The following is a 20,319-nucleotide window of genomic DNA, read 5'->3' on the forward strand; positions in this document are numbered from 1 at the left end:
TAAACTTTGCTATTTCTTTTTTGTACGTGTGTATTAGAAGGTTGCCATTTGTGAGACTGTTGCTACTCTTTTCTAAAGTTACTGGATTTTGTCTGTGTTCTTCACTTCCAAAATATATGGTTTGGATGTGGTCTATTTCTTCCAGGAGTTGTTTGGCTGTTCCATGTAGGAGAATGTGATGTAAATGCTCCAGTTGTAAAGCAGGACTTTTTGCATAGTACAGTCTCTGGATGAGATTTCGTACAGTGGTATGGTGTGTTGCTAACATGTTGATGTGGTGGAAGGTGCTTTTGCAAGCAGGTCCGGAAATGCAGGCTAATTAATGTCCTTTCAGTCCTGTGTATTTGCGCACTGGACAGGAGTCCATGGTTTGCAACATTTTCATTCTCATTTTCTCTTTCGCTTTCACATAGTGATTGAGGAATTGACATAAAGATTTGAAGTATTGTATTCGCACTTTACATATTGAGGTGCATGGCCATTTGTAGACGGGACAGATTGGTTCGCTGCAACGGAGAGTTGATTGTAAGTTGGTTTGCGATATTCTTTCACTGAGCGTTTCTTCTACCATAATGTTCTTATCTTCGACTTCATACCCTAAGCCACTGCTATGTATGGCAATTGGGTTTCTTTGCTATTGTTTGAATGCTTTTTCATGGAAATATGGTTCTGTGCTGGTTGTGTGAATCCACTCACCTGCACACAAGTTTGCAAAGGTATCTACGTTGACATTGTGTATGTTGCAAAGTACTTTTTGTAGTTTACTAATTAATTTTGTTAGTGGTTTCGTTGTGTTTAAAATTAATATAAACAATTTCCTTTTGAGGAACATTGCACTGTCTACGAGAGCTTCCAGGATCAGTTTTCTACAGTAAGTTTGAAGGGTTGACCGTGTTTTCTCCCCTGTTCTTATAAGGTTCTGAAGGTCTCTGTGGTGGAAAATTTTTTGTAAAATACATTTTTTGGAATGCTTACCTGTGGCTACATTAACATTGGTAGATGCAGTGTTTGCACTCGTGGTAGTTGTAATCTTCTTAATACATTTCTTTTTAGTTTTACATTTTGAAAGAGGAGTCACACTTTTCTGCTAGCTGCTTCATTTTTGCTCAGTGACTGTATTAGCTGTTTTGTTTGCACTTTTTGTACAAATTTTACTAGCGGTGGATGGCTATTTTGAATGCTTTTAGTTTTATCTGCTCTATTCCTGAGTTGTTTTCTACAGAGCTGCTTTTTGGTAGGCATTGTCTTCTGTCTGTTGGAGAACAAAAGGAAAGTGTGGGTTTGGCTGTTGTGCAATGTATTTGTGTGCACTGTGCATGAGTTTCTGAATATGAGGGTAGGCATACATAAAGGGGTGTGTGATTGTTGAATGGTCTGTTTCTTTAGGTTGGGAAGGCTGTACTGGTATCTGTGTGTTACCATACTGGCGCTCAGATGACATTACAAAGTGTGCATCTGCTTAGGTGCAGTAAGAGTGAAGCAAATGCTGTTGGGTTGCGTAGAATTGTGTAGCCCACAATACAACAACACTGCACTGTCTGAGTAACAGGCAGAGCACTACTACAATACTTACTTTGTTGGATGTGAAGGGTAGGTTTCTTCTGGGTTTTATCTTCCACTTGAGACGCCACTGGCTCTCAGTAGGCTGTTCTTCACTGCAATTGCGTAAGAAGGAAGTTAGTATGTATGTGTGTTAATGGCACAGTAATTGCAGTCGGAGAACACATTATTTAAAATTGAAGGAGGTTCTTTTGGCAGGAAGAGTTAGTGTGTGTGTGTGACATTGCACAGCACTGTATAGGAATGGGGACTTGGGAGCATCAGCATCATTGCTATGGGGGCCAGTGGTGTAGTCATAAGTGTGCCCTATGAGGTGCACTTTTGCAAGTGTGTAAGTTGCTGTTGCACTATGTGCTTTGGAAATGGATTAGTGCAAGTCCTAGTAGGGTGGAAAAAAGGATCAGAAAGATATAGAGATTAGAAAGAAGAATGTTACTGTGTGTGGAATTCCATTCACTTTCCAACACATATATGGTTGGTACATGAGTGCAGAAATCCTTTCTGTTGTTTCATTTATTTATCAAAATTTACAAATGGTACTGTTCCCAATGTACACATGCATTTTGTATGCTTTTTAACCAATGGTGCGGTTTGTGAACTGTGCAAAGTGTGTACTTGCCATGCCTTGCTAACATACAGGCAGTTTCCCTTTTGTGTGTGCATTCTGGACATTTCACATAGGAGTTGGCACTTGAACTTGCTGTGCAAATGTTTCCAATGTGGTTATCTTTTTTTCATTTATAAATACAATAGAGAAAGTGGTGATAAAACTGAAATATGAAGTTTGAAACAGTAATGCAAGTGGGCATTAAAAGAAAACTTTGAAAGCACACAGCATTGTTAGTAAGTGCCTCTTGATGTCAGGAGATGGGACACATGACAGTATGCCTATTGAATAGGTTATGCAGGGTAAGTGGCAGGCACCCTGTTCATATGCATTTCTAAAAGAGTTGCAAATGTACTGTACAAAATATATGCATATCTGTACTTTGTGTTGATGGATTCAGATGTGGATGAATCTGGAAGCAGAAATCTTGGAGAGTGTTACAGTTTTTTTTTATGGAGGTTCTTTGGAATCATAGGAGACCTGTACTTTGAGTGTTCAGCAGTACATCTAAAGTGTTGAACTGTGATGACAGAGTTAGATGTAGAGTTCTTGGATGTTATTGATGGATGGATGTATGACTGCTTAACAGTAGGCAATGAGGGAGTGGTGCAGAGAGTGAAGTGGAAAGGGAAGAAGGGCTGTCCATTTGTTACGGGGTCCGCGGACACCACAGTAGTTCATGGACAGGGTGTGCCACATCCGGGGCTTCTCAGCATGCCTGGCATGAAAATGGGACTGTGGGGATTAGCCAATCAGGTGTTCAGGTTGTGCTTTACAGGAAGGGAGGGTAATACTTTTTTCATTCCTGTGTTGGTTGTGTAGTGAAGATGGCTGGTGTTGGAGAGAGGCGGAGAATTAGTGTATGGATAGTAGGAGATATTTTTGTGCATTATCTGAAGAGGTATGCAGAGGAAAGATGCGTGTCTGGAGATCTTGGTTTTCCAGGCCTGCAGGCTTTGTGGTACATTGTGCCTGGCCGTAATTTGAAGGCATTGCTTGCACTGTGCAGAGATTTGGCTACTTTTGGTAGTCCTGATGTTTTGGTACTCGGCTGTGGAGGAGAGCATTTGGGCTACATTAGTGCTGTGAGTTTGGTTCCTGTCCTGAAGTTGTTGGTGGAAGAATTGATGCTGCTTTTCCCTACTGCAAAGGTGTTTTTTTCTGGAATACTACCTAGAGCACAGTGGAACAATCCCAATATCCTTAATCACCAGCAAAATGCTGGAAGGCGTCTCGTTAATAGAGGTATGGGTGCAGTTTTGCTGTGTGCTGAGATGTCTGTTTTTTGTAATGACAATATTGACTCCCTCAGTGTGCACTATTTTACCCCAGACATCATTTTGTTGTTCATTCTTGGAAATGCTTTGCAGAGGTTGCTGTAACGCAATGAGGAGGAAAAAAGAGAAAAAACTCCCAAACAACATAGAAAACAAAAGGTGTTTGTTCAGTAGCGCCATAAAAAGGCTCTTTTCAGAGCCACCACTAAAGAGGAAATCTTCTACCCTGCTTTAAATTTCTTCCCCCACCCATGTAAATCGCACGTGCCACATCCAGGGCTTTTGAGGATGTCAGGCATGGAAATGGGACTGTGCAGTCCAGGGGATTGGCCAATCAGGTTTCCTGGGTGTGGTGTGCAAGGAGAGACTGTGGCAGAAGGTCTGTTCGCTGAGAGGAGTCCAGATGGCTATGGCTGTGTCTTTCAGGAGGCAGAATGTGGATTTTGGGGGACTCGTGGATACATTGGTTGCAGGTGTATGCAGAGCACTGTGGAGTGGCAGCATATCTTGGATTTCATCATGTTGATGTGCAGTGGTATGTAGTGCGCGGCATGAAGTCGGTGGATTTGCTTCCCCTTTGTGCCACTTTGGTGACACGCCATCGTCCAGCCATTATTATTGTTCATTGTGGAGGGAACAGTTTAGGCCATGTTACTGAAATCTCACTGCAGTTTGCGATGACGGATGCCCTTGGTAAAGTCATGTACATGTTTCCAAACTCCTGAGTAATTTTTTCTCGCATTGCCCATAGGCAGATGTGGTTGCGCTCTTCTTCATGAGGTCCGAAAATGGAGAAAGCGAGGCGCAATGTCAATAAGGCTGTTTGCGCTTTTTTGAGAGATGTTGGCATGTCCTCCTTCCAAAATGAGAATATTACATTTCATAGCACCAACATTTTTCGCAGAGATAGAGTCCATCTTACTAATGCTGGCAATCAGCTTTTTTTGCGAAATATCCAAAATGCATTGCAGCACTTTTTGCAACTGTAGCAAGCATGTTTCCAGTATGTGTTGGCCAATTCAAACCTTCAAAAAACAAACAACACAAAAAGGCTCTTTTCAGAGCCACCACTTTCTCCCGGAAAAGACTGCAATGTTTTTGATGGTGCCACGCCTACATTTTTTTTTAAAGTCCACCTTCTACCACCCTGTCCGCGCACTTCGTGGACTGCACAGGGACCGGCACCATTTTTTTGCCACTTTTTTTTTTTAACTGTGAAAGGTGGCTTTGAAAAGAGCTGTTTTCTGGGTAGGGGTTTGTTTGTTTTGTATTTTTTGGGGTGTTTTTAGACAAGCCACACAAGGAAAGTGAGGGAAGGGAGGGTAGGGACAGGGCACCAACCACAGGGATAAGAAAGGGCAGGTGGAGAGAGGAAGATGTTGGGTGGGCCTCATGGAGGTAGGGGGCAGTCTTTCTCATGCTCCCGGACCTTAGCCCCGAAAGCACTTTGAAATTGCTCCCCTCTGCAGAGTACCGTGTCGCAGTACATGCACAATACAGTGACTTTCGAAAGGTAAGAGTCTGCTGCGGTGCGTATACTACCTGCAGGGGGTGGCGCGAGTTATGGTTGCTTAGCTGACCATAACTGCCGAATTTCTGGGGGTTTTCGATTTTACTTGTAACCATGATAGCTCCTTAACAAAGTTTTCCCACTGAATTTGATAGGTTTTTATTATTGCAATTTAACCATAATGTCCCTTTAACAAAGTTTTTTCACTGAATATATATATATATATATATATATATATATATATATATATATATATATATATATATATATATATATATAACAACACAATAAGAAACATGGCTCTATTACTAGAAATATTCTGCTGTGCTACTGCTTATTTTCTTCTCCCCCTTTGTTAATAAAAAGATTTGAACTAAAAATATGTACTTTTTCGTTTGTAGAATCTTGCCGTATAGTCTTGCCTGCTGCCTCTGCCATGCTCAAAAGAAAGTAGAGTCTCTTTGTAGCTTAGTCAAGCTCCATTGCCATGATGCCTGTGACATGAGCTCTTCTCCATGTAGTAAGTATTACATTCTAATTTCTAAAGACTACTGTTGTACTCCTTTACAAATGAAGAAAAAAGCAGGGCATGTAAGGTGATTTTTCTGTGCAAATCTGAACATAAAGTTATATAGTCCCTCTTTATGAGTCTGGTGCGATTGGAAAAACAAGTTGTTTTTAAAATGCCTCCTGATGACAATCCCTGCAATATTTAACACACATAGTAAATAGAGCGTGGCTTTTCGATCAAATAACTTTAAACAAAACATTTTTTTACATTTTTAAACCATCTGCCTGTTATCACAAAAGTGAATAGATACAACAGGCAGATGAAACTGAGAGGTATTAATCAAGTAGAGATAATTAGTGATATTTGCAGGGGTTTGGCAAAAAAAGTGAGGAAAGGTAAAATAAGGCTTGCCAAAAATAATAGGATTGCTTCTCCTTTGTGAACCCCGGAACCTCGGGCCCTTTAAGACGAGGTAGCAATACTTGAGATGGATGGGGATGCAGAACTTACTCGTACATCAAATAATCAGACGGACTCAGGAAGTTGGCAAAACTCTGTACTGTTTTATTAACAATTATCTAAAACAGGGAATTACAACTATCATCAACGGACATTCGCTCCATTTCTCTCAAAGCATCATATGAAAAAACAGCATTCTTATTCTAAAAATTCATCACACTGAGATCATTTTACATGGCAAAATAAGAAAACCTAAGCTGGATTGTGGTAGGCTCAAAAGGAACATCTAGGTATACATTCTATAAGGGTGGGGATTGTGATTGGGTCTCTAAGATCAGGTGGACAACTAAGCCCATCCCAAGTGCAAGTCATCTTCTGTGTCATAATAAGACATGACATCCTATTGGCTTCTTAAACTATAGGTCCCTGTACTATGTGGCCCTCTACAATTGGTACCCTTCTGAAACATTCCACTTGCTAGCAGCACGCAAGCTGGTACCCCAGGTGCTGGGGGGGGATCAGCCTGGTCATGCCTCCCCACCCAATTAGCCCTCATCCATCATCACTCCTGCGGTCTGCCATGCAATTAAGGCTTTGAACTCGGCCTTGTAGAGGCTCACTGTGCCTGAGAATAAAAGGCAATGTGGCATGGTCTTATCTTCTGGTTTCGGTGTAGCTCGACCCAAATCTATTTTCATCTGACCATGTGACTGTAGACCACGTTTTGAGCTCTTTCGTTGCATAAAATACTATTAAATGATGAACTCTTGGCACTTTCAGTGTTTTTCCACTATGCTTTCTCATGTTCTTGTAGCTTCTTGAATTCTCCTTCGCTATTAGCCTTTATTCAACTGCGCCAATCTTCAAGCCCTTTCTCTTCACAGGGTTCAAGTTTGCTAAAGTGCATTGTGGAACATCCAGATTCTATACATTCCTATGATATATACATTGGCTCATTGCCTGCAGTCTATTTACTACATAGCCAGCCTCATGATTACTTTGGGCTTCCATACCGGGTTCCAGTACCGGGTTCCTCCAATGAGGACTTAACGGGCTATTCCAACCATGGAGGACCCGGTAAATCCTCATTGGAAAAATCCATCCCCATTCCCATTTGAGCCCCCATAGGGCTCAAAAGGAATGGGGAGGGAGCTAATAACGGGCCCGTTATTAGCTCCCTGGTCCCCTCGCGGGACCCGCTAAGGACGCCTGGTTTTACCAGGCGTCCTTACAGGGTCCCGCAAGGGAACCTCGTAATAGGGCATCCCGTAATGAAGGGTGCCGGTCCCGTACCGGCACCCTTCATTACGGGAGTGCCATGGCCGTAATGAGGCCCTTTGTCTACTTGTGTTACTCCATCGGTACAATTGTAAAATCACTGTGCATTTTCTTCAATGCTTCTTCGCACGAGCAATCTCCATTTCGATCCTGAAATGTTGCTTTTCTTTGATACTTCATCCTCAGATTCTCCATAATGTCTATATTCTTTCTTCATTAGCATCTCTTCTGGGTGCGTCAGCTCTTCTTCATATGACGTCACCAGTCTTCTTTCTCATTCATTTTCACACTTCTTCCAGGACTTCCTCCAGAAGACCACTATTTCTTCGTGCATGCATATAGGGTTTTCTCAATGGATACCTTGTCTCAACGCTTATTTGCTGTATAGTCACCCTCACTGGTACTGCACACGTCACAATTTCCGGTTCCCAACATATAGGCAACGTGGGGGGGAGACTTCCAGTAGAGGCTATTGACTCCTCCTCTACGTTGGTTTTGGCAATTATTGCTTTAGCAAGTCTCAATTCAGGCTTCCCTCCCAGAGATAGGAATTTTTTCACAGGCACTCGTAGTCCTTGGTTTTTAAGTAGCTGATACGTCTTGACTCTTGGTTCCTTGCTCCTTGGGCTCTGGGCATCTGCTTCTCACCCTCAATTATGCAAGAGGTCCCGTTCTAGCACTTGCAAGAGGTTGCAGCCATGCCTGAGTACTGACCGGCAAAGCTCAAGAGGTTCCACCACAGAATGAACTGTAAAATCGTACTTTCTCCATAGTCTCATTTGCTACCGCCCTGCCCAGGGTCCTAGCTCTGCCCCCCAAAACACCAGTCTTGTCTTTCTCCTCAGCAATTCACAAAAGTATTGTTTTTAAAGGTGGCTCTCTTTCTTTGTTCTCAACTCCTCTCTACTGTCTCTCCTACACTGTTCTTTCTTCTATCTTTGCGGCCTCTAGAGCAGTATTCCTCCTTACCCCCTTCTCGAGGTTCTTTTCAGATTCAGTCTTAAGGTTTTTCATAACCTCTTTTCCTTTGCACTTCTTTCCACCTTCCTCCTAACTGCCTCACAACTCTGGCCAATCTCCTCTGCAGCATTATCTCCACTATTCTCCTGTTAACTTCACCCATCCGTCTCCTAACAACTTCTGTCCTCCTACTGCCCTCCTGGTAACTTCTTCAAACCTCCTACTCACCATCTAACAACTATGTCCTTGATCAGGGATGTCGCAACTGCGACCTCTGAGGTCTCCCTTGCGACCTCTAAAAAAAAGCGAAAAAAAATAGTTTTTTCTTTTCTTTTTTTATAATGCAACCTCCTGGGCTATGGCCAGCACCATGTGGCTCTTTACTTCTGGAGTGGCTGGCTTTCTTGTTCAGGCCCCTTAAAAAAAGAAGAACAATAAGAACAGGAGTGCCACAAGTCTAACACTTTCAGCACTGACCCTAAAAAAGAAAGAATAGGAATACCAAATAATGTGTCTTTCTGGAATTCTATACAATAATTGCTAGACTCATTAAAGGTTTATTTCAGGCACACTTCATGGGGTGATTCACTGATTTAGTCTGTTCTTAAACACCTCAACTCAGACCTTTCATCCTTCTGAGGTCGATAAATGAGTACCAACACAGGTTGGGTGATATTGGGTGTATATTTTTTCTATAGAAAGCGCTTAAGCGTAAGTGCTATATAATAACACATCATTATCATTTGGTCATGGACATCTGCTTGCATTCACAGTAATTTGGTAATATGGGCCTATACACACTGATCTTAACGATACATATGGCGATCCATTCTTGTATTAAATGGTACATCACATTATAGTGATATCGTAACCATATTTTTCGTAGTGTACAATGCTATGTGATGCCACTTCCTATTTTGTCAACGGGTGAAAGGTAGTGTTCCATCGCTTCACGCGATATCACTTGGGGGTGGGGTCAAATGACATCACTTCATGTGATGTCATCAGGGTCAAGGGTCTTGTGATGTCACTTCCGCTAACTCTGGCATTTTGGTGAAATGACATCGCTGTCCTTGATGTTCCCACCAACCTTCTTCCTGGTGTTCTCTCATTCTCCTTCTCCTCCCTGCCTCCAACCCTCTTGTAACCCTATTCCATACTTCTGAATTTACTAGCCCAGCGCAGTACACCTGCAGGAAGTAATGGTTTATGGGGCTACAAAGGACATTTGATATCTGCCCTAGCCTTTTCTTTTAAACCTTTTCCTTTAAAACAAGAAATATATTGAATACCCCATTAGTCACTGGTAAAAGCACATATACAAATAGTCCAACCACTAATATTGCACGGTGCAGAGTCTTGGGCCATGTTTGAGTGTATTAGTTAAATATCATGGCTGTGCGGATATGGTATAATTCACCCAACCTCCCTAATGAGACACCTATGGAGTTGAATCAGAATATATTAAGGTCTACAATCCTTATCTTGTATTTTTTTTACTTTTTACTTCATGTTTGACATACTGCATATAAAGAGTTCTTCAGATTAAAGTTCTTAATTTACAATAATCGTAGACTACCCACCATTCACCCAATGCCCATATGGTTTGCAAATTATTTTTTGGGAGATTATTGCCCAAGATTTGTCTGTACATCCTGGGACTTGTATTCTTGCATTAATATTGGAAAAACGCAGTAATATTATTTGTCTGCAATGGAATAAGGCAAACTTGCATGTATGCGACTATAATATGCAAGTTGTAAGGTAATGGGCAGTTGTTTCTACTGACAGCATTACAAAGGTTCCGCTGATCTTATTTTTCTGTACCACTTCACCTACTATCCCATGCCACTTGGCTGTAGATTGTCCTGATGCTGCTTGTCTGTCCCTCTTCCACAGCACCCATCAAGAGTGTTGTGCATTTGCATTGACTCGCAAGTAAACTGAAATGACTACCCTGCAACGTGCTAATCTCTGCCTTTAGAGTGAACCCAACAACACCCAAAGCAAGCCATCACTAGACAAAGAATGTAATTTGCACAATAGAACTTTTTTTATTTTCACAGTTTAACAAGATAAGAAGAGCTCCATTATAGCGAAATCTCTATGTTAAATGCTATTTTTTTAAATATCAAAACTATAGAGTAGGTACTTAAAACCTAGCCTGCAGATTCAGAGAGAGCACCCGTAGACTAGGGGAACTAGATGAGGCCTTATAATACCACTACCTGCCTAATCGCAAGCATTCATTTAGTTCATTCCCTCCTAGGCAATCCGTGTTCAGAGGGAATCTGACAAAGGCAGGTATAGTAGTCAGTCTTATCTGTCAAATAGCGGTTCCTCTAGAGGACCAGTACTCTTATCCTTTTATTTTACAATCCCATTGCTAGTGGATGTGAAGGCCTTCTCCTGACGAATACAAAGGACTACTTGTTGTTAAGTGATCTTTATTTATAAAAACCACCATGGGTCCTTTACAGTGGGGTGAGAGAATGTGACTTCAAGACCAGATGTTGCAGGGGAAAGTGGAAACATAACGGTGGGACGAGGACGGGACTGAATGACATAGGAATGGGATGGTGGAGTAAGTGCTGAATTAAGGCTGGTGGAGTGAGGTAAACGTGCTGTAGTGTTGTCCATTAAGGGTAGGGAGAGAGGAAAACAGGGTGATGCAGTAGTGTAGTGTGCTATTAAACAGGTTCTTCAGAAAGAAGGAAATCATTGAGGTTGGCTTTAAATAGTGGTAGAGTTGGAGTAGTACAGAGAGGCAGAGTATTCAAGAGTAGGGGAGTGGGGAGAGAGAGAGAGAGAGTGGAAATTAGGGAGAGCACAGGGGGCTCGAGTGGTGGCAAGGAGGTGAGCTAAGCATGATCTCAACGAGCGAGGAGGAGTGTAGAGAGTGAGATGAGCCGGTAGGTAGGGTGGGGGAGTCCATGGATAGTTATAAAGATGATGAAAAGAAGTTAATATTTAGCCCTTTGTTTCATAGATAGCCAGCCAATCTGGTGACAGGCAGAGGAGGGAGAGGTAAAGTGAGGAAGGTTGAAAAGTGTGCGGACCGTGAAGTTGAGGACTTTGTCCAGAGGTGAAAAAGCATAGTTGGGATGGCCATAGAGGACACTGCCATGTTAGTCAGATCTAGAGAGGACTAAGTGGGGGCACAGGAAGGGTTAGCCTTGAGGAGAAGGGCAAGAATCTCATCAAGGTTGGTGGGGGAAAAGGAATATATAGTAGCGGGAGAGGTGGGTAAGAGGAGGAGGGGATAGAAGTTAATTACGAGGGTACTGTGAATTGTAGAAATTTTAGAAGCACAATAGAGAGCAAGATAATTTGCAGCAAGAGTAGAGGAGATGGAGGTTGGTTTTTCAGGTGAGAGAATTATGTTGAGAGATTTTTGGAGGCACCTAGGTTGGAGGATTGTGAAGAAATGAGAGATAGATAGAAGTCAAGTTTGGCAGAGCCAAGAGTAGAGGAATAGTTTTGAAAAGTAGTGAGATAGAGTTGGAGATCAGAGAAGTGTCCTGACCTTTGCCAAGTGCAAAGCGGTTTCAGCCTTGTTGTTTTCAGGGTGCATATGAGAGGTGTAGTCCAGGGCTGTACAGGGGAGGATTTAGGGGTGAGAGTAGTAAAAGATTAAAGATAGAGAAGAGAGCATAAAGAGCAGAGTTACAGTAAGTGACGCCCTCTTCAGTGGATGAAAAGGTGAGTTCAGTGTGGGAGGAGAGAGTGGTGTAGATCCGAGAGTACTCATGGAGTTTGGAGGAGGGAAACTTCTGTTTAGTAATAGTTGTAGTAGATGGAGAGTGAAAGGAACAAGCAGAAGTAGAGCTTGAAGCAAGGATGATAGAATGATCATTGGGAAAAGACACGGTGGAGATATTAGAGGAGAGTTTAGGGGAGATGAGAATAAGGTCAGGGGAGTTTCCATTTGAATGGGTGGGCAGAGAGTAGACAGAAGAGAGTGACTGATTAAGTAGAAGAGAGTTAAAGTCAGTGGATAGAGCAGCAGAGAGAGGGGAGGTTGAAGTCTCCAATGACAATGAGATGGTGATCGGGAGAGAGAGAGTCAATTAGTTGGCAGATGTGGTCGAAGAATTGACCTACCAGACAAGGTGGCCGGTAGAGAAAGATAATATGCATGCCATAAGGGGCATTGATTTTGGAGATAGGGTATTTGTCACAGCCTACCACTGGTCTCTATGGCATCGCTGGTGCCCGGGACGCAGAGCAGTGCACTTCATGCAGGAAGTACAGCACACGTTTGTTCCACTATGTTGTATCTCTAGGGATGGTCTAGTTTATTTTCAAAATGGCTGCCGGAAGATCTTTATGTACCGACGAGTTCTCAACGCGAGTGCGTGACAACCCTGTTCGCTCCTGATCCCTGGGTAAGACGCTAGTGTTCTAAGCTAATCGCTTTTTGCATTCCTTGCTCCAGCCCGCACCAATCCTTTCAGTGCACCTTTCCTCCCTCTCTTATGCCCGCTTGGATCTCTGCTCGCCCCGCTGCCTCTTTTGCCTTTCAGCTGCTCTCCCGTGGGTCTCTGCTTCCCTCCTTGCTCCCTTCCTGATTTTGTTCCCACCTTTTTTTGCCTGCTTGGCCTTGATATTTCCTGTACTCTCGATTCCCATTTTCTTTCGTTCCATGCCTGTAACGAAGTTACATTTCTGGATCCTCTCACTGGTGAGAGTCCCCGTCCATCTTCAGTGCTTCAATTGGGACTGCAGATCTTCTTACTGCAATTAATCTCTGCCTGTCTTCAACGCTCTACCCTGGGCAGCAGACCTACAACATGCAGATCTTTTCGTCATCACTTCCCAGGCAATCAAACTTGCTGGTCTTCTTTCGGAAACACTCAAGGGTGCAAGTTACTATGCATCCGTCTGGTGATTCTTCTGTACAAAGAGGGTTTTTGTGCCTGATTGGCTTTTCCCTCAAAAATATTCTGGACACTTCATGTCAGGTCGCCACAGTACCCAACCAGTTATCACACTAGGAGATCATTGTGGCGGCAGGGGAGGCGAGGCCCTATCTCTTCAAATACCGTCTTTGTGACAAGACAAAGGCCAAATCAAAGAAAGGAAAGACAAAGACATTTTGCTAGGATTCCGAATCTTCCGACTCAGGTAAGAGTTTTGAGAATTTTGAGAGTATGCAAATGAGTGAGAATAACCAGGTGGTAGGAGAGTAGGAGAGATAGGAAGTTTGGAGGATGAAAACAGTCCTACACCACCACCTCTGCTAGTGGGGTGGGGAGAGTGAGTGGAATTGTAGGCATGGTTATGGAGGGAAGCATGGGTTGAAGAGTTAGAGGGAGGGATCAAGGTTTCTGTAAGAGTAGTGCGATCAGGAGAAGGAGAATGCAAAAGGAAGAAGTCAGAGAAGGAGGTTTTATTGCAGACAGACTGTGCATTCAAAAGAGCAATAGAAAGAGAGTGAAATGTAGAATCATAGTGACGTTGAGTCTGAGAAAAACAGAGGAGCTGGGGTAGATGCGAGAAGAGGAAGTGCAATGGAAGTTAGGGTTGGAGTAGGTTTTGTGAATAGAAAGAATAGTGGAGTGAGAAGAGAGGTGACGTTGAGGAGAAGAGATGAAAGGGATGGGAAAGGAGATGAGGTGGTTTTGAGTGGAGGAGAGTGATGAGAGAAGTAGGAGGGAAAGGAAGAGATAGCATGAGAAGTGCATGGCGCAGGTGAAGCTGAGAATAATCAATAAGGGGGATTTACAGACAAGTAGCAAGACACAGCAAAGCAAAAGTTCATAGGCTAAGAGGCAAAGAGGCTGATCAACAGCTGGGGTTCATCCTTCACAGTTCTGCCCTGAACTGGGACGCTCCTGGCTGGGCGTCCCTAGGGCATTCAGAAGGGATGACAACGCTCTCGTCACCTGATCACCTAGTCCATCCATCAGTGGTTTGTCTCTCTGAATATTGTCCCTGCTGTTGCCGGGATGAGGCGATTGCTTCATGATTGGTGTTGATCTAAGATGGCCATCGGAAGTGATGCCACCGATCCATGATGGCCACAGGAAGTGATGTCACTAGTCCAAGATGGTTGTTGGAAATGAAGTTCCAGACAGAAAGAGAAGCCAAAACCCAAAGGGATGACACACGCTCTTGTCACCTGATCGCCTAGTCCTTCAGTGGTTGGTCTCTCCGATATTCCTGGTGTTCCTGGGATGAGGCAGTTTCTTCCTGATTGATATTCCCAAAGGACCCTCTTGTGGCCTTTGGCTGGGGATTGGACTGATCAGTCAATTTGTTTAATTGTATTGTTACATTTTGTGCAACTCAGCCATCGGGCTGTGAACCATGCTGTAAGAACTGCAATCATTGTATTTATTAATTTGATTTATTTTTGCATTTGTTAAGTGCACTAAGCCCAATAACATCAAGGCGCTGTTGTGTCTGATCTGGCGCAGAATCCCCTCACAGCCATCCAGTGCAACGTGTGTGTTGCTTATTCTCTGTCTTTCGGTGCTACTATTTGTCCTCTGATTTCTTTTTGTGTTTTTACTCTTTGCCTAACACAACTCTCGATAAACGTCTCTGCTAACCTTGAGTTTCCCGCCCTCAATTGAGAAGCGCTGCACAGCTTTTGTTGTGATCACAGGGACATTGCACTTGCATTGCAACCCAGGTAGACAATAATAGCTTGTAGGTAATAGCTTGTAGGTAATCCATGCCTTCAAAGCGAACCCTCATTGCTGCAAAACATTTTTTTTTGTTGCATGAGACAAAGTCTGTGGCTGTGGCTATGGTTCTCGGAGTGCTTAAAAATTAGTGTGATCCATAGTGCAACCGTTTATGGAGGTTAAAGACCAGATATGAGCTACAAATGGAGACAAAGAACTTAAACAAAAAAAACATGCAAAGAGCTGAAGTTCATTGATAGACCGGTGTTGGTACATGAAGTCCCTCCTGTGAAAAGGAAGAGACTTGAGAAAGAGAAGGGACATGCCCATGAAGTGACCAAGGACCTGTCCGTGCAAGTTTTGGACCTCATACATTAAAATATTGTGGAAGAAGAATTACAGACCACACCCTGGACAACTCTGTCATATGGGCGAAAAAGCAGGGTCCGAAACAACCTTCACAGAAATTCAGTGATGGAGCAGAGGTGAAGGAGACCAGAAAATTGACAGCGGCACACTGTGGGCGAATGTTTCCGTTTTGGTAGAGAACATTTTGGATAAATGATAAAAAGGCACCTGCATAGCTGCCACCACCCCTCAAATTCCTAGAGGTACAAGGGCTGTGCAGACAGAAGTGACATTTGCAAATTCTAAGTTACAATGTGCACCTCTTAATAGACATCACTACTTTAGGGATCTTACAGCGCAGAGGCTTGTCTTGATAGGGCTGTACTGTGCCCCCTTTAGGAGTAACCAGTCCATGCTCTGTAGTGGGAATGGAAGAGTGCAACATGGTGAGAAGACAGGTGCCATGGGAGTAGGATAGAACAAACCGATAAAGAATTGGAAAATAATATTGTTTTAAGGGGAGGATATCTGATTGATGTGGTACTGGTGTATGTGTAATCCTTGGTAATGATCAAGCTGACTTTATCATGAAAAGTGGACATACATTCCACCCATAATACTGAGCATTTTTCATGTAGGCATTTTCTAGAACATTGTTGGTACTAGAATAAGTCTGCACATGGTTGTGTGATGGACTTAAGATGTGATCAAGTGTGCTCTCGAAATGTGGACGCTTCCTCACCAAAAGGGTAACTTTGAGAGTTGCAAGCAGACTGACAGAACTAAGGGCGGCCCAATACCGGTGAATGTTGGGTACACAAAAGGGCAACCGGGAAAGGGAAGAAGGTTAAACTTAGATCCCCAAAGAGCCAGAGTGAGGGATTTAGAAGGGTCCCAGTCCATGAACCCACTATTTGTGCCCTGATGTTTCATCTTGGTACTGTTGTCTGTCACCCAATGCCCTGCACCTTCAATGCTGGCCAGAGTTCTCTTTACATTTCAGGAACGCGAGTACTAACATGCAATGCAGCGTTAGAGAAGCCCAGATGACTGTGAAATTAAGCTGCCCGTATAGAACCCAACCGTGAATTTTTGGTGCCCGTTGCATGCCAGCAAATACCAAAGCGCCACAACTTCCTGCCACTCCAGGAAAACATCCCAACTAGCCAACACTGGCCACGACAAACAGGCACTGATTTGAATGCAACGTGTAAAAACGGTGCGGGACAAAAGGCTTTTTTCAAGACTCCCAATGTACTGATCCACCCCCAGGGAAAAGAGCAGACATAGATTGGCCTATAGTGTCCGCTGAGGCACCGAACCAATGGAAGGAGAAGGGAGGCCAGTAGAAGGGAATCCCATGTATAAAGATAAAGACCTAGTGGAAAGAGAGAGAGGGAAAGTTGTTTGGGTGTGGTCAGTATGTGTGGAGGTGGACCCAGAGACCAGGAGGGATGGTGGAGCGGAGTGCTGAAGATTCTGTGGAGGAGTAGCAGGAAGGTGCAGGTACTGTGTGTGAGAAAAGCTGATACCAAGTGGACAGAGTGTTGTTATTGTGACAGTGTATGTGGGAGTGAGTGGTGGCAGAGGAGGGTGTTGAGGGGTAGTGTGAGAGAGAGGGTTAAGGTGGTAGTAGAGGGTGAGAGTGGTAAAGGGGGACCGAGTGTAAGAGAGCGGAAGGAGTTGTTGAGGGGTTGGTTGAAGGTTGGCAGAAGTAGTTGGTTGAGGAGTGAAGTGTTTGAAATAGAAAGGGGAGTGGAGTGCAAGAAGAATAGAGCGGCATTAGAGTAGACAAGGGAGGAGAGAAAGGAGCAACGAGAGAGAGAGAGAGAGAAGAGGGAGTGAGAAGACCAGGGCACCAGAAAGGGGAGAGAGAGGGAGAAGATGGTGAGAGAGAAGGAAGGAGAGATGTGAGAGGGAGTAAATAAGCACAATTATGGAAAGGAACAAAAGGGAGTGAGAAGGAGAGAGGGAGAGAGTGTCTGGAACATACAGGCCCCACTCAGAATACTACTGAGGCTATTCTTGTGGTACCACCTTTAGGAATCCTCAGAGGGAGTGTACGTTGGATAAGGACGTGGCTTGTAGGCCCCCAACACAGGACCTAGCTTATATAGAAGGAGTTACAGAACTATGGAATCCACGCTAACCTTGGGTGTAAGGGAAGCCTGGGTTAGGTTGAATGGAGCCCACGTGATGTTAAGGGACCAGCCAGAAACGCACCTTAGCCAAGTTCACCTGCAGTCTTGAGAAGTTTCAATAACCCATTTTAAAGTACTGTCAATAAAAATCCGTGCACCGTCTACCAGACTCTTGAGAACACATTCATGCATGTATTTTACTCATGTATGTAGCATAGATTCAGAAGTGGTGTACACACATAGGTGCAGGTTTCACTCTTTTAAAACTCTGCGTTTGTTGTGCACTCCCAATGACGCCATGACGCAATATTTCACTAGCCAATATTGTGACAAATGCCAATAATATCAATATTCATACATTGTCCACATTCACGAATACTCGGCACACCCCTGCACGCTATACAATTCACATAATGTGCACCCCCCTATCAGTGTATATTTACACACTCAACAATGATGTACATGCTTGTCAGTGAAAGGCACACATACATACACGCATCACACTCACCCAGGATGAACACTCTTCAAAACTGTGCACAATCGCAAATAACCATAACACCCATGCATACTTCATCGCACCAAGGATGTCACCACCTACTAGCTAACATACATTCAGTAAACAAATTATGTAGACACTTAATAAAGCTGTGCTAAAGATGTGCAAAGACACATATGCCAGGGTTGGTGCACATCCATATATCAGGGATGTGTGAGCACAAACAACAGGAATGCATGTGTGTACATACAGACACACAAACTGGAACGTGCACACTTGTGCATGTTTATTTTATATAGCATGACTGCCTTCCGACTACACCTGAATGCTTTGAGACACGGAAGAACGCATCACTGCCAGCGGAAGGCGTGCTTCAGAACACTGCAGTAGAGTGCAAGGATCAGTGCAGCATCAGCAGTGGCGGCTGGTGACTTTGAAAGATGGTGGGGCGTACATTTTAAAGGCTGAATTTGCAAGCGAGTCCGGACCCCTGAAAAGGTTTGCAAATAGGAGGTCCAAACTGCAGTTTTATTTTTTTATTTAGGCTTAAATTATTTTGCTTTCTGATACTTGCCTTCAATTCAGAATGGGGTACAGCTACAACTCCTTTTGCTTAATATATTTCTGTAAGGAGTTATACATTTGTGGAGCTCGTTTATTATGGGATGTGTACTTGGGTGCCATACAAGTCAAACCTTAGGACAATGTAACAGCTAGCTAGAGCTGAGAAGATGGTCAAATGCCTAAATTGCAGCCTGACTTGAAATACCAGTGTAACTACAATGTGCGATCCTGGCCGCAACAGGTTCTCTCACTGTGGGTTGAGCACTGTGCCCTGGCATCACACGTCACCTTGGTCATCACCTCCTCACAGCCACCACAGGCAAAAACGGAACAAACTCTGGTGTCCAATTAAAAGAGAATGTAAACCAAAACGCTGACAGCCTGTGGGATGTCTTTTAAGTCTGCATTGTCTTTTAGTTAGTTGACCTTAATCTATGTATGTCCACTTATGCATTGTCCCCGGTGACTGTTACATTTACTCCCCTCCACTACCTGATCAGAATGTCCCTCAAACTCACCCCATTGTGAGAAGCTCATTGCTTCCCGTCAAATCAAATTTCTTATCTATTGTACGTTCATTTGTGATTGAAAGAGAATCGTTCCTCCTGTATATAAAGACATCTTCTCATGCAATCTGCCCCAATGACAAACAGTAACAAAGGAATGGAGACCAATTAGTTAGTGGCTTATATGACACTTTTACCATTACTGTTTATAACGAAATGCAATTTGTTGTTATCATTCTTGCTCACGCTCTGAGAAAAGCTAAACACATGGGTGCGAGCAGTGGTATTACAAACTTAAATCACCCCCCCTCATGCTTGTGTCATGGATAGCTTCTCTCAACCCCACTATTCTCTCTCCGGAGCTCCCATTGCCCCCACCCCTTCTCCTCCCCTTAGCCACTCCGGATAGCTCTGCACCCTGTTACCTCCAGGCGTGTCCCCTAATTGATTCATTGATACAACGTTTGGTTCACATTTTATAAATCCCACACGTATATATGTCCACACATTACTCAGACTAACAACCTTCAGGCAAGGTACCCATCCCACAAATAGCAAAGGTATTCAAAACCAGAACAATTGGACACCTCTATAGTGTCATATTCCAACTACTCCGTACCAGTGCCGCTCTCTTACAATCGCATGAACCCTTCAGCACACATCCCAGATGAGACGCCATCGTACCTTTAGCTTTGTCATGTGAAGACATTTTAGTGTGACGTTGACAATGGTCAGTGGCAAGAAATTTACACGTAAGGGGTTGTTCTCCACCCTGGCCCTTTCATCTTTTGATTGCACTTAAGGATTACCAGACTGTTTGGGGCACAAGCGCTTTCATAAAAAGGGATTCCCAAAGTATTCCATACAGACACCTCCATTACTGTTAGAATGAAGTAGACTGGATAATTGACCTCTCCTGTGTATATGAACCAAGCCCTCAAACAGGTGTGTGTTTTGGCACCCTTTATTTTTAATGCCTACGTGGCCGATATGGACGAGGTATTGAATGGGAGCCGAAACCTCCCACCTGAACTTTGTGTGGAACCCTGCTCCTGGCTGTCTTACGCAGATGACACAGTGCTTCTTGACCTCACCCCCATTGGTCTTCAGCACCTTATCAATGCCTTTGGCAGCTATGCCACTTCAAATAATATGAAAGTTAACGTGTCAAAGGTAGTGATAGTGGGGGCCAGGGCCAGGAGCAAGATTCCATTTGAATGGAAATTGGCAAATACGTCCTTGGCTGTAGTAGACAATTGTATCTATCTGGGCTGATTCCTGGTAGGCTGTTCTCTAAAGGACTATCTTGAAGATCACATAATGCCCAGAGTAATGCGCAGATGGAATACCATTAGAGATTTTATTGCAGTCAAGAGAGGTTATACTGTTTAAGGCTTGCTGAGCATTTATCATAAAAGTATCATCCCAGGGATACTTTATGGGTTAGGGGTAATGCCATTTTTTTCT

The 20,319-nt window shown here is 43.5% G+C and overlaps 1 protein-coding gene across 1 annotated transcript in view; it reads left to right on the top strand.

Annotated features, from left to right (window-relative positions):
- LOC138521314 (leucine-rich repeat-containing protein 37A-like) overlaps nucleotides 1-20,319 on the top strand; it is a 1,201,733-nt gene that overhangs the window by 577,915 nt on the left and 603,499 nt on the right. Inside the window, exon 8 of the mRNA XM_069634057.1 lies at nucleotides 5,356-5,474. Within this exon, the coding sequence (XP_069490158.1) occupies nucleotides 5,356-5,474 (119 nt within the window). The remainder of the gene's footprint in view (nucleotides 1-5,355; nucleotides 5,475-20,319) is intronic.

Source organism: Ambystoma mexicanum, chromosome 13 (assembly GCF_040938575.1).
Source record: "Ambystoma mexicanum isolate Mex_15411 chromosome 13, UKY_AmexF1_1, whole genome shotgun sequence".
In the NCBI taxonomy this organism is placed as follows: domain Eukaryota; kingdom Metazoa; phylum Chordata; class Amphibia; order Caudata; family Ambystomatidae; genus Ambystoma; species Ambystoma mexicanum.